We start from the raw sequence: 15,304 nt of genomic DNA, 5'->3' as shown, positions 1-15,304 counted from the left end.
TTGCACTTGCTTGTACCGCCTCCCCTACTCGAAAATTCTTCCTATTTAAATCATATATAGATTCATTTATTTTGATTCGTTTACATTGACGTGCCTTAATTTCCCTATAGAGTAAGTATTGAATTCCGGAGTTATACTTTTCTTTTTTTATTTCCTAAAAATAAAAAAAAATATAAATATAAATATAAACTTAAATCCTTCCCTCCTTCCCCTTCTTATATTCCTTGCTCGACTTGCCCTAAGTCAATCTCATCATCAGCAATACTAAAAGTAATTGGCGTAATTAATTCGATTTCCTTTTCATCATCTAAAAACTTGAAATTGCTTTTCTCTTCATCCAATTTCCCTGTTCCATCTTGTCCACTATTTGATTTCAATGAAGATATAAAATTAAATTCCTTTGTTTCACTACTATCTTGTACATCCTTCTCAATTCTACCAGTTCTAGGTTCAAATAATTTATTAATCTCTCCAATTTCTAATCCTTTAGTCTCAATTAAACATTTAAATAAAATTATCGAAATCATTAAACTAATTATCCCAAATAATAGAAACACCCCCCATTTCAATTTACAAAATAATAAAGGACATAATAACGTAATAGAAAAATTTAATACCCATCCAATGAAAATATTTAATATGAAACCTTTGGGTCTGGCATTTAATGGCAAGATTTCTCCAATATAAATATTAGGCCCATTAGCTAAAGTTAATGTGAAAAATGATATGAATATTAAACATAAGGCAAAAATTATTGACCCAGTCTGGAAATCAACTTTCCAATTAATAGAATTATTATTATTATTAACACCCGTACTGCCCTCTAAAGTATCAATTGAATACCCACAAACACCCATGATGGTTCCAATTAATATCATAAATATAGAACATGGGATAGATCCAACTAATATCAAATCTTTACGGCCAATATTCTCAATATATGTTAATGGTAATAATCCTAATAACATATTAACAAAATATGGTGCTAACCCTGCCAAGATTTTAAAATCGTTTTCTAATCCAATCATTTCACAAACATATGGTATATAATACAATAAAATACTCATCCCACTAAAATTTAATAAAATCTGAAGTAATATGCATAATAACATTTGTTTCCAGCATCCTTGTTTAAATAATTCATTATACCCATATGATTCACTCTCTTTACCATACAACGTTATGATATCTAATTTATCAGTTAATTCAAAAAAATTACGAATTTTTTTCCAATTATATTCTTTAATTAATCGATTTTGAACCATAATAGCTTTTTCATATTCTCCATGTAATGTTAACCAACGTGGTGATTCGGGCATCCACAATGTACCAATTAATAAAAAGATAGCTGGAATGGATTCAATCATCCAAACTATTCGAAATGAATAATGATTTTTCAAAAAATTGAAAACTGAACATAACAAATATGTAAGAAAAATTGAAACCGTGGTTCCAAAATGTAATATTGCTATAGATTTTCCCTTTCGTTCCATGGGGAATATTTCATTAATGTATGCAGTTAATAATATAGAAAACATACCCACAGTAATGCCCTTAAGAAACCGGGCAATGACAATTATCCAAATATTCCAAACACTAGCAGCAATTATACTGCCTATAATCCAGAGAGTCGTACCAAATCGGAAGCTCCATATCCTACCTTTAGATTTCATAATTATTCCATACATCATACATCCAAAGATCCCACCTAATGGACTGGCAGCAGTTAACAAACCTTGCCTAAATGACGTAAGAGATCCAAAATATTCCACAAAATAACTTTCATTTAAAAATAAAGTTAATGAAGAGATTTCCATACCTAATATCATACCACCTAGAAGAATCAAATATGATAATTTATCAATATTTCTTTTAACTTGTTTTACAGAATTCATAAAACCAATATATTCTAATTGATTTTCTGAATTCGTTTCTGATTCTTTAATATTCTCCATTCTAACATTCAATTTGTTTTATAGTTTATTTTTCAGTAATTAATTCTTAATAACTTGCTTTTTATTCATCTGACAACCTTTTAATTTTTATTTAATTTTCTGTTTTTTTTTTTTTTTTCCAATGTTGCCTTCAAATATTTATGAATTTGTGACACTTTCTTGAAATATTCCGGGCGGCTAAAAAAGGTAGCGGTTAAATATCATTAAAGGTTTTATAAAAAAAATCCTTGGCTCTTAAATTTGTAAGATATTGTACACTTGTTTGTTCTATATAATATATGATTATTTACAAGTCAGGGAAATACTTACATTATATATCCCTTCTTTTCCTTTAAATGAATATGAATAAATATGAGTTCTTGGAATAAAAACGAGTGCTTAATACCATAAAAAATCATGGTCAATTTACCAAGATTCTTTTGATAAAATTCTTTTAGTTGAACGAATAAATTGGAGTTGTTCTTTGTATTTTGTTTCTATAACTTCCCAATGGGCTACGTTAGTCCTCTTCGAAAGTAAATATGATTTCATAAAATAAGGATATTGCTCGGCAAAGTTCTTCACTTTTGATTCCAGATCAGGAACATAATTCAAGTATTTATCAAGTAGCTCCATTAATTCATGGTAAACATCTGATTTTATGTATAATGTGGGTACGTAACTCTTTGGATTTTCTTGCCTCTTAGAAAGTAGCCAATTTGTAATTTGACCACTACCACTTTCATTTTGATGCTTTTTGGCTAATCTCAATTTATGAATTATATTAAAACCATGTATTAGCTTAGAGTTGACATATTTTAACCCAACTGAAATTGTATTAGGATTACTGAATAAGTACCGAACAGCTTCATTCCACGATGTGTTATCTAATACCAACCCATGCTCTTCAAGGGTTTCTAACCATTTTGGTAGCTCTGAGATAGAATTCGTTGCTGCCAAATGGCGTACCTTATAATAAAATAAATCTTTCATTAGAGTATTAGCTTTTAAATTTGGCACTGTGGCAGATGGCCGAGATGAGTAATTCAGAATTGTTTGCCAATATACATCGAATAGATTTCCGAATGTATCCCATTGCTCTAGAGTAGCATAGATTACCAACTGAGATCTCATAATGACGAACTTGTTATTTGCAGAATAATCATCATGCTTATAGAATAATTTATTATATTGATTCAAAAGCTGAAAGGCCTTTTCTGGATTGTCATATCGAGCAATCATTCTCATTGGCCATGCTACAATTGAAGGATGTAAGAATGGTATTGGTATATCTAGAGTTCCTCGTGAAGCATGGCCTAGAATATGTTGAACTAATGCTATACTTTGATCAAGTTGCTTTTGAGATCTAAGTTGAATTTTGAAAGTAGACTTTATAATATAAAATAAAATGGAAGAATTTAGTAAAATACCATTACTAGTCATTGTCTTATAAAGTCGAAACACACCTTCTCTATTAGATATATAATCATATGCTTTAAATAACAGATTAAAATGCCGTGAGGTTATTTGTAACATAGGATTTTCCAATAATTTCATAAGAAGTTGTTCTGCAACTATATAATCCTTTTTCAGTTTTATATGATATGATAATATTGCAAAATATGATTCTTCATTTAGTTTTAAATGGTCCGACTTAATACGATTTAATATTGCTTGATAACCAATCTCACTTTTCATCGCTATCTGAAGAAGCAGCCCTTTGTTATAAATGCGTAGTCGGTTGATACCGACCTCTGTTGAATTAATATACTGACTGTACAATAATTGAGCTTTTTCATAAAGTTTGCTTTCAATATAAACTTGCATCAATGAAGCTATTGATGAGCTGGTAGGGATCAAATTATAATCATCTTTCATAACATGGAATAGTTCTTCTGCAATTAAGTAGTTGGTAGTTGTTGAGCACATATTTATTAAAGAACTAAAATGTTTTTCATCGATTAAATCCGGGTCAGAATCTAAAATTCTCTTCAGGAATTTTAAAGCCCCGTCAATACCGCTTATTTTCATATGAACTTTTAACATTATTGCTATTGTAGAAGGTGATGGCTTTACTGAATATTTTCGAAACAATTCATATTGTGAAAGGCAGCCATTCATATCACCTACTGAGTAATGTGCAAACAATAAAGCTTGCAATATAGCATAATCTGGCTTAAATCCTCTGTGCAATAATTGAACATAAAGTTTATCTACTGATTCAATATCTCCCTCAGTAGCAATTGCATACATCACAGTACCATAATGCCTCAGACTAGGCAATTCACCTATACCAAATAACGCATCAAATTGAGCTCGAAGACCACTCCAGTCTTTTAATTGAGCTTTTGCAATAAGTACATAATCAAATTGTTGGTTTTCAGTGTGAATCTCAGGATGTTGCTCATATGTAGTGACAACTAAACTGTATTTTTCGAGCCGTCTATAAATCCTTAATATACATGTTAAATCAGATGCAACAACATTTAGTTGATTATTGAGTTTATAATTCCAGACAAGTTCTGCAAGTTTATACAGCTCAAGCTGAGTAAGTATAGAGATTAGCGTAGTGGATAGTTGATTAGACAATGTTATACTTTTCGTAGATTTAATCCAATCTAAGGCGTTGCAAATAATAGGTCCAGACGATTTTTCTCGCATATGTATCTTATTTATATAATAAATCAATCCCTTAGTAATTTTAGAGTGTCTATTTGGCTTAGTAAACTTACAATGCCCATAAAATGCTGTAGTCCATTGACACCATCTAAACAGAGCATCTCTTACGGATAAATCATTGCTTGAAAATATTTTGCCAAGAGTGGAAAGGATAAGTTTTTCTACGGCTTCTGGCTTTGATTTCGAGTACCTTTTTATAATGAAATTTATTTTACCATCTAAAACAACCCAGTGATTTTTCTTAGCAAGGGCACCTAAATAGTATTTTAATTCAGTAAACCAAAGATCTTCTGAATTACCATTCTGATTCTTGCCAGAGGAACTCAGGATATAATAATGGCAAAGATTGATGACGTTATTGTAATGCTTTTTTTGATATAGGAAATTTAATAAATATAATCTCTCTTGTACATTTGGTATACTTTCTTTTTTTTTAAACAATGGATTGTAATAACTCAGAAGTATTCTAAGGGTATCCTGATCGAGAGACTTATATTTATAGTCTTTGGTAAATATATTCTTAATATTTTTTGGAAGGCTTGATCTGAGAGGTAGCTTAGTACACTTCTTTGCTATTCGTTTGGCTTCTTGACGCATACCTATGCATAGATATATACAGATAAACCAGTAATTTCACAATAGTATGTGTAACCAATTCGAACAAATTGTCTTTAACTTATACTCTATTATTGTTATTAGGCTAATTTGCTAAATCTTAAATTTAAAGGCTGTTTTCTTAAATCGTGCGTTTCGATAGCCGAAATTCCAAATAGTCAAATTTTCCAGAAGGTAAGCTGGATAGCTCATCGATATTTTACCTCTGGCTTTTAAAAAAATGTAGTTGTTTGCTAATGATACAAAAGATACAACAACCAAAGCAGTAAATTGTTTACAAAACCATCATTACATATAATATTCATAATGGATGACACTAACTTTACTGATAGTAAGCGTAATAGCAACATGAAGTTTGGAACTGCTAAAAAGTTTAATCATAAAAAATTCAATAATAGTAAAAAATTCACTAAAGAATATAAGATACGTGAAATACAGAAAAACTTGCATAGACGTGCCAAACAAAAGAAAGATTATCTAAAGGCCTTACAAGAAGAAGGCTACTCTCTCCCTGAGAAACAATATTCTGAAGAACGTAAAAGTGCTAAGGCTTTGAGGAAAGAAAGAGCCTTAGAGGGCAAGAAAAGAATAGACGAGAAGAAAGAAATCAAAAGAGAACGTAAAAAAGAAAAAAAACAAAGAGAAGAAGAACATAGGCGTTATGAATTGGAAAGAATCCAAACTATAGAAAGAAAAGAGCGTGAACGAGAGATAAGAAAGAAAAGAATGACTCAAAAAACAAAGAGAGGCCAACCAAAAATGGGTCCAAAGATTGACGATTTATTAGATAAAATCAAGAATGATGATATGTATACTATGTAAATTTTTTTATGTACCATCTTATCTTACTAGTACTTTATTTTGTATATTATAAGCATAGTTTATTAGCATTTTACAGTTGTTATTATCAAACGCTCATGTATAACATTAATTGACAAAAAATACAATATTTATTAGGTAATACTACACACATATGTCAATATTTAATTATATGATTTAATAATTATCAAATTATCAACTACTCTCATATACTTCAGATTTTTATAGGACTATATGTACATTTATGGAATGCCTTTGCTACTAGTTACATAGCAGCGGTCAATGCAGGAGTTGGGATACCTCCTGTTGACCCCCCAGTAGGTGTATCTACTGAATCATAGTTATCGAATATTTTGGTAATATCTTTTAGAATGAATTCTACATCTTCAGAATCACAACATATACCAGCTGAGAGTCTTATAGCAGTAGGATATTTCTTTATATTATCTTTATTTATGGTATCAAGCGAGAAAATATTTTTTTGGATCTTCCTTACTAATGAATACCCTGGTGATTTAATTGCTAAGTTCTCTTCTTTCTTTGAAAAATGAATATAGTATTTCATTTTACAATACTCATTATGAGAAACGTTCTTTAAATCTACTAGAATATTAAATGTTTTATTAATAGGCGGTAAGAAGAATATGATTTGGTAAGAATACAAATTATGTAAACCGAAACTCACTATTGTTTGAGATTCTTCCAGTTTTGTTTGATTATTTGTGACAATCTGTTGCAGAGTCGCAAATAATGATGACGTGAATTGAAGATAATTGAATACAAAATGGTAGTCCATCTTTTCATTTTCAATAAATGGTTGGATAATATGCTGAGGATTAGATGGTGATAATGTTATTGATAATTTCTCCATAATTTTATCTTTGTCCTGTATTTGAATAGTACAATCATTTGAATCAAGACCATCCTTCAAATATTTGAAAGATATTTCATTTGGCTTCAATGCCACTATTTCAAAAGTATCTGATGCAAAGTTTTTGTGTAAGCGTTCCACAACATCGGTTACAACAACTAATTGAAATAACTTTTGTTTAAATTCTGTTAAATACTGGACAATAAAATTTAAATTTGAAAATTTTTTGCCCAAATAAAATGCCAAAGGATCAGTTTTCACTAAGTTAATCATTAATTCATCGCACCTGCACTTCAAGCTCATGATATCCCTCTTAAATCTACCAAACAACTTAATTTCAGAAGTTGAATAATCAATTCTTAAGAACATTGAACTTTCTAATGCTGTATTGGAAGCAACTGACCCGTCTAAGAAAGAATTAAGTTCCAATGCAATTATTGGTGAATAATCATTGTTGTGTGGAATTTGCGTAGGGGTAATGTTTGAAGTTACAGTGCTAGAGTTAACTATAGCAGATGATGTAGTGCCTGGGGTCGGTTTTGATGTAACTGAAATATAATCAGGTAAAATCGATAGTATTTTTTCAGATGAGCAGATTTTATTACTAATTTTTAATTGATTTAACGAATCAATAATCATATGATTAATAATCTTTCTTAGTATTGATTTTTGTAAATGCATAATTTTTTTATATGTCATAGTTTCCAATTTAACAGGGTTAACATTTGAATCATCCATATAAACAATTTGCCATTTCCCATTCACTGACATAACTTTACCTACACGCTTTTCAATCACACATGAAGTATTTGAAGATATAATAGTTAGAATTAAATACCAATGAGCTGGCCAACTGGGCAGACAAATGAATATATCATCTTGTAGAAGGGTATACTTTTCAACTTCATTATTAGTTCTTGCCGGAGATCCATCTTGCTTTGCTTTGTTATTATTATTATTGCTACTACTACTATTATTATTATACGTATTAATTATATTAAACTTGGTCTGTATTGGCTTGTCTAATTTAACAGCGCTACTACAAACCCAACCTGTCTTTTCAAACATATTACGTAGTACTTGCTTAATTTTATCCAATTTTAAATTTTGTAATACAGTTGTTAATTCTTCTGCAGTGTTTGCCATATTAATTTTTTTAGTGTATAGCTGTAAAAGTGAAGTTGGATTTTTAAAATAGAATACACCACTTTTTAAATCAATTTTTAGTTGAATTGGTGCCACAGATAAACAGGTAGTTGGCATTTGAAATAATAAGACATCTGAATTCTCCTCATCTTCTTGAAAGATACCCTTCGATAATAATTCAGCTCTAATTAAATGAGCGTGATTGAACATGATTTCGTCCAAGACAGATTCTAAATTTGTCAAGATATCAAAATAATTTGTTGGTAATCTTGAGTTTTTAGCGATGTCGTGATCCCATTTTAAAATCAAATTATCAGATTTTCTATCGATTCCAATGATAATTTTACCTTTATTCCCCATATGAACATTCAACCAATATCTAATTGAAATAATATTTTTTTTTGAGTCATAACGATGTACCAAATTGCCACCATTAAATTTACCGTCATTTTCCAAGATTAATAATTCATTATGAATTAAAAATAATTGTAAACTGATAATATATTTATGCAAGAATTTGTACAAAGCAAATAAGGGATTTTTGGATTTGAATAAGATTTCATTAATAATTTTTTCAAATTTGATTTTATTAATTGGGATGAATATTTGATTATTGTTGAAGAAGTTTAGTTTTAAATCGACAAAGAATAACGGAGATTTTCTATCAATAGTTGCCAATTGAATTTCAAACTCATTTTTGGCAGTAATGTACACACGACCATCTTTAATGATATAATTATTGAATTGCTCTGGTATATTCATTAATGCTAATTTGGTGGAAATTAATATATTTAAATCATGCAATTTATTCAAAATCAAATCAGGAGGTATTTTAATATTTTTATCGATTATTGAAGTATCCAAGCTTAAAAGGTTGCTGCTTGAATTGTTATCATATGTTTGTCTAGTAGAATTGGAAGAAAAATTCGGTTTACCCAAGGATAAAACCTCTAATGAAGTGACTAAATCTACATTAGGTAATTTGGCGTTGTTCATATTGGTAATATTATTTTTTAATAGCCAAATACAATTATTCACAGTTAAATTTGTAGATCTGAACCAATTCAAAAGATCTATCATTATATTAAAATTGTTATTTTTTATCGTTTTACACCATTTAATTAGAACGTATAATTTTAGGAATTGATTTCTTAGAAAGATAATTAGTTTTAAAAAACGGATCTTTCTTGACGAACTTGAATTCATATCACCTGAACCATTTGCAGATGTAGCTGACGATGTAGGACCATTTGTGTGGTTATTCGTTTTCATATATTGAGAAATTTCTTTAATGGTATAGACTGTCAAATTTCTAATAATCTTCGACAAAGGCAATTGATTAATTTCGACATGCTGTATTTCAGGTGGGTTGTTTAATATTTCGCCCATGTTGTCATTTGTCGGACTTTTATCTTTCCCATCACTATAATGATTCTCTATTACTGCATGGTTGTCTATATTCTTATGTTGTTGGTTGAGATACTCTTTAGTATCATCTAAATTGGAAGTCTTGTCAGTATATTCGGAAGAAGATATATTGTTAGAAGTGCCATGGTCATTATTCTGATGCTGATTTTGGATTGCTAAATCCTTCCCATTAGTAAACGAAGAGGCATTATTTACAGGAGATGTTGCTGTGGCAGTAGCAGATTTACCAGTCGAATCCAATTTTGTACTCATAATGTATAATTAATTGGTTCTATAATATCCAAGGGCTTCCAATTTTCTTGGTATCGATGAATTTCTAGTTACGTTTATAATAATAAAACAGTCTCGGCAACAACGAAGTACCGTGTCGTGCTGTACTCAACTATCTTTCCGTGTTGATGTGAGTTTTAATACAGGTGCCGATTCAATGTAAACTGGCTCTCTCAAAGAATCTAACAATAGCACTCTTTCCTTCTTTCTCTTTGCAAATGTGTCCAATGAGCCCTATAATCTTTTTTTTATTATTTTATTTTTCGCTTACTTTGCTTTACTTGCTTACCTACTTACTTTCTAGTCCTATGAAATATATTTCCAATTCCATTTCCATTTTCGCTTCTGTTTCCGTCTTGATTTCTTTGATGAATTTCAATGTCACCTTATCTATTCTATAATATTTCATTTTTTTTAATATTCTTGACTTTCAATTTTTGATTTTCTCGGCTATCGGAGAATAGCCGAGCGAGCCAAAAACTACGTCACTAAATTAATGCATATCATGAAATATGCATGTCACTAAATGTAATTAAATTGTATCACGTGCTTAAATATTTTTGAATAACAGATCGCGTGATATTCACATGGTTTTTTTGATATATTTTTTTCTAATCTATTTACTATTCGGAATATTTCCTTATCGTTAGTGAATTTTGAAATTTCAATTTTCAGTTCACAAATCCGAAATTTGTTGACTCTACGAATAGGGTATCGTATTTCCTAAACAGGCCTCTCATTTCATTCAAACGACTATAATATGCTTATTCAAGAGATGTAGTGTGTATATGTGGGTGTGTTTTTTTTCATTGTATTTTATTTTAAACGAAGACTGGGGTTATATGTTGCTGTGTTAAGATTAAGTAATTGAAATTTTGGTCTTGCATAATTGTATGTAGTATATATGTCGATCTGTAAATCTTCCCTTGTGATTAGATAATTGTGCCTTCCTTTAATTTCTGTCTTTTCATTTTCAGCGTAACGATATATATGCATTACACACGGTCAGGATTGGTCTAAGGGGTTGGGATATATAAAAATTACAGAAATATTATCCAAAGTTTGGAAGATACTGAAATAAGTCTAACAGGATTTATATTTCATATTCAATCTTTATTGTAGATACCAATTTGAAACTTATCTGTGCTTTTGCAAAATAGTAAAACAATGAGTGATTGGTCTGATGGCAGTGGTAATTGGGAGCCAGTTTCTGATATTGATAGAGATACAGGAAAGCAAAATGATGATAATATGGAACTGAAAAATAAAGAAAGTCTTATTAAAACTCCCAGGGCAACATCCGATGATTCTGTTAAAGATACGCATCAATTAGATGATTTGAACTTAAATCAAGTAGCCGTTATTAATAATTCAAACACAAATGATGATTCTAATATAAGAAAAGCTTCAGTTGATGGAACGGCTATAAATACCAGTAATAGCTCAGTCAATGCGAATGCAAAATATTTAAGCGAACAATCAGAAGCATCGACAAAGACAGCTAGCGTAACAGATTTGAACCCAACTAATACCCCACCACAAAATTCTTCAGATACAACAATCACATCCAATGTATCATCGACAAACAAATCGAAGGCAACTAAGAGGGAGGCTAAAAAGAAAACAGATCTGAAATCAAATATAAATATCATTAGGCAAAAGTTGGATCTACAAAAGGAACTACCAAAATTAGTAAATCATAAATCTACTAATAGCTCCTCTATAACCCCTAAATCGAAAATTCATAGTGATAGCATTGATAATCATTCATCAAGTGATTTATTAAAAAAATCAAATAGCAATAGCTCTTCCTCTATAATCATTAAAAAGACAGCAAGCCTTCCAATGAAAATGTTAAAAATCGATACTTCTGAGAGTAGTTTATCAAGTAATAAAGAATACTCAATAGATCATCCAGATACAATAACTAATAACAATGGTTCAGTAGTAGGACTAGCTTTATCTTCAAAAGATGGTAAAAATGTCATGCCTAATAAATTTATAACACCACATTCAACACCAACAGATACCCCAGTCACAAACAATATTAATTTGAGTACAAATTTTGGTTCAATGACAACTACAACAAGTAATACTTTAATGTCTGATAATATCAAAACGCCAGTTTTACCACCAGAGGAACCTGAAGAAAATAAATCTTTCTTTAATAATGTCTTCTCCTCATTTGCTAAGAGGCAAACCGCTTCTCTACAGTCACCAGATAATATGGGTCCAAAATCACCGGATATTATTTCACATCGAAGAGAGAAATCAACTTCTTCAAGAAAGGGGACAGGAAACAGAATTAAATCATCCTCTTCAACTAATTCTAATAATATTAACAATACTAGCAGCTACCGTAATGATTCAATTACAAGCGTGAATAATAGTAATCATAGCCTTGAATCTCCTTTAAAAGAAGACTCGAAACCCAAAGAATTTTACAGCATTAGGGATAAAAAGGCTGCAGAATCAACTTCTGAAGATCCAAAACTATATTCGAATAAAAAATATCTTGATACTATTTATCATTATACTTCTGATGAAAGGAACCGTGATTTCCATAATATATTTGAAGAAATTTCAAGCCATGATTGCTTAATAGATGATTTTTCTTGTACATTAAGTAAGGACTTTTTATATCAAGGCAGAATCTATATATCAGAAGAACATCTTTCATTTAACTCAAAGATATTAAGTTGGGTTTCGAAAATTACGATTCCATTTAAGGAAATTACCTTTATTGAAAAGACCTCTGCAGCAGGTTTATTTCCAAATGCAATCTCTATTGAAACAAAAGAGGGTAGGACACAATTTAACGGGTTTACTTCGAGAGATACTACTTTCGATATCATGAAAGAAGTATGGTCAAGAACTTTATTATCACAATTGACAGAAAATGATTACTCTAGAAATAGTTCAAAAAATCCTTCAATTTCTTTAACTCCGGCTGAAGCATTAGAGAGACATTTATCACGAGAAAGTGTGAACCGGAGTAGCAGATCTCTTGATGCATTAAGCAAATCATCAAGTGAAATATCTCTATTAAGCGAAAATGAATCACTTCTTGAAGAAGATGACGGTCACTCGATAGATGAGAATGGCAATGAAGATTATGATGAAAAGAAATCATTGTTGAGTAGCGTTAGAACGGGTGAAGACACAGTCAAATTAACAAATATTGATAGATTTCCAAATGAGCACGAATATGAAATAACTGACGCTATAAATAATGAACAACATGTCTCCAATGATGTAAATGATGGCGATGATTCCACAAGAAAGCATCATAAAGTATATAAATTGAAACCTTCCTCTTCTTTCACTTATACAGGTCCTGATTTTAACCCAACTATTACAGGATTCCCACCAGAGTTAATGAATAATTCAAAGGAGCATATCTTGGGCGAGGCAGAATTAAATGCACCACCTGGTGTTGTGTTTCATCTTTTATTTGACAATAAAAACACTAAATTTTGGGAAGATTTCTTAAAAACACAAGGTGGTTATGATTTTGCAACAATACCAGGTTTTTTTGAAACAAATGAAAAAAATCAAAAATTTAGAAAATATGAATATTTCAAATCTTTAAATTACAGCGTTGGTCCCAAATCCACAAAATGTGAAGTTGTCGAAACAATCATTCATTTAGATTATAATGGATATATCAATGTAGTTAACACTATCAAGACACCTGATGTGCCTAGTGGTAATAATTTTGTTGTAAATACAAGATATTTGTTTAGATGGAATTCATTTAAAACTTCTATGTTAAGAGTTTCGTTTTGGATTGAATGGACTGGTGGAAGTTGGATTAAATCAATGATTGAGTCCAGCTGTAAAGCGACACAAACCAACACTACAAATGATTTGATCCCCTTCATTAACAAATATATCGATACTCATACGGAAGAATCTCGTGTTACTTATAAATCTGTGAATTTAACAAACGGTTTAAAAACTAAAAAGCAATCTAAGACTAAGAAAATATCGAAACCAACCAAAATTCCAGAACAAGCTAAAATCAACAATAAATTGCTTCAAAAGATAATGGCAAATAAGGAAATTTTAATCATTTTATGCTTCGTATTATTGGTTTTCTTGAATATTTTTGCATTTGTTATATTTGTTAATATTATCAAAATTAATAAAAATATCAAATTCATAAAGGATTCATCAATTTTCCAAATAGTTGAACTATTTGATAAACTAAGCGATATTAAAGGAGGGTTATTAAACCTTAAGCAAGCAACGAATGAGAACCTTGATATTAATGGCATTAAAAGCAATATTAATTCTGTAGTGAAGAATTGGGTTAGTAAAGATCAAGAGTTGGGAAATGAAAATATCAACAGAATAATGCAAAGTCTCTTAGATAATATAATGAATGATGAATTATAATTAAAACGGAAAGCATCCATCTTTATACGTACGTTTTTTTATTGACTTTATATACATTTTATTATGCATTATAACTGTAGAATATGTAACCATTAAAATGAATCGAATATTGAAATTGAGAAATGGTAATAATAAGAAGAAATCGAAAAAAAGGATAGTACAATTTATGTGAGTTGAGGCTATATTATATTATGCCGATTTATATTAGTTTATAAATGATTAAATTAGATGAAGTATATTAGTATATGTCAGGGCAAAAAAAGTATTGAAATGTTTAAAAATAAATAATTAGGAAAAGAAAAAAGAAACATTTGAATATTAGATAATATAATGAAATAAAATTAGACAAAGTAAACTTTGGTACAAACAAAGCCCTATGTGTTAACACGTATATGAGTGATTAATGATTAGCAAATGTTAACAAATTTAAAAAGATATGCAAACGAAGGAGAAGTCTCCAAAAAAATTTTTTTTTTAAAAACTTAAAGTTGGTAATTCTGGGTAATTCCTGTCATCAGTCACAAGTTGATTAGGACTTTCAGTAGATTGAATCATATTTATATTATAGGTTCCATTGAAATGTGAAATGTTCTCATTAAATTTCTTTTCATCAAATTCTTCTGAAATATAGGTTGAATGATTAGAAAGTGTGTTACCAACTGAATTGAGAGTCACGGCAGGGGTAGCAATATTTTTAGCTAGTGATAATTGCAACTTATTGTAGTCCAAATCAATTTTCTTGGTTAGATCTTCGACAATCTTTAAAACAGCAGGTACTTCTAATTTAATCAGCTGGAAGTATTCTTGTCTTTCAATATTTGAAGTATATTTTTCGCCTGTTGAAGATGAGTCACATTTCAATTGTGAATGATTTGATAATTTATTAGTTAAAAGATCTAAGTATCTATAGTAGTAAATATAAGCTGTTTGTAAGTCATTTGATTGAAAACAATTTTGAGCTTTATCTAAGATGGAAACACAAACTTTGAGATAAATTTTCAAAGAAGTATTTGGATTATAGACATAATCCTTTGCCTCAGATTGTAATTGTTTTGAAGATTTCATCATGCAAATAATTAAAGAAATATGAATTGAACTTAAGAGTAAAAGAAAAAAAATAAAAAAAATAAAAAATAAAATC

General features: G+C 29.8%; 6 protein-coding genes across 6 annotated transcripts; 2 read left to right on the top strand and 4 right to left on the bottom strand.

The window, feature by feature from the left end:
* Positions 1–215: 215 nt before the first annotated feature.
* On the bottom strand, positions 216–1,955 carry TBLA0C00430 (uncharacterized protein; the record flags this gene model as incomplete). The annotated part of the gene is made up of 1 exon (XM_004179330.1): positions 216–1,955. One exon carries the CDS (start codon positions 1,953–1,955, stop codon positions 216–218), a length of 1,740 nt encoding a protein of 579 aa, XP_004179378.1.
* Positions 1,956–2,360: 405 nt separating this feature from the next.
* On the bottom strand, positions 2,361–5,210 carry PET309 (Pet309p; the record flags this gene model as incomplete). The annotated part of the gene is made up of 1 exon (XM_004179329.1): positions 2,361–5,210. The coding sequence occupies one exon, from the start codon at positions 5,208–5,210 to the stop codon at positions 2,361–2,363; it is 2,850 nt and encodes a 949-aa protein (XP_004179377.1).
* Positions 5,211–5,534: 324 nt separating this feature from the next.
* FYV7 (Fyv7p) lies at positions 5,535–6,050 on the top strand (the record flags this gene model as incomplete). The annotated part of the gene is made up of 1 exon (XM_004179328.1): positions 5,535–6,050. One exon carries the CDS (start codon positions 5,535–5,537, stop codon positions 6,048–6,050), a length of 516 nt encoding a protein of 171 aa, XP_004179376.1.
* Positions 6,051–6,312: 262 nt separating this feature from the next.
* Positions 6,313–9,744, bottom strand: RGR1 (Rgr1p; the record flags this gene model as incomplete). The annotated part of the gene is made up of 1 exon (XM_004179327.1): positions 6,313–9,744. One exon carries the CDS (start codon positions 9,742–9,744, stop codon positions 6,313–6,315), a length of 3,432 nt encoding a protein of 1,143 aa, XP_004179375.1.
* A 1,185-nt stretch (positions 9,745–10,929) lies between these two features.
* Positions 10,930–14,163, top strand: LAM6 (Lam6p; the record flags this gene model as incomplete). Its single annotated transcript, XM_004179326.1, has 1 exon — positions 10,930–14,163. One exon carries the CDS (start codon positions 10,930–10,932, stop codon positions 14,161–14,163), a length of 3,234 nt encoding a protein of 1,077 aa, XP_004179374.1.
* A 474-nt stretch (positions 14,164–14,637) lies between these two features.
* On the bottom strand, positions 14,638–15,231 carry RFU1 (Rfu1p; the record flags this gene model as incomplete). The annotated part of the gene is made up of 1 exon (XM_004179325.1): positions 14,638–15,231. One exon carries the CDS (start codon positions 15,229–15,231, stop codon positions 14,638–14,640), a length of 594 nt encoding a protein of 197 aa, XP_004179373.1.
* Positions 15,232–15,304: the final 73 nt, after the last annotated feature.

This window comes from Henningerozyma blattae, chromosome 3, assembly GCF_000315915.1.
Source record: "Henningerozyma blattae CBS 6284 chromosome 3, complete genome".
Taxonomy (NCBI): domain Eukaryota; kingdom Fungi; phylum Ascomycota; class Saccharomycetes; order Saccharomycetales; family Saccharomycetaceae; genus Henningerozyma; species Henningerozyma blattae.
This window is presented reverse-complemented; position numbering and strand designations above follow the sequence as displayed.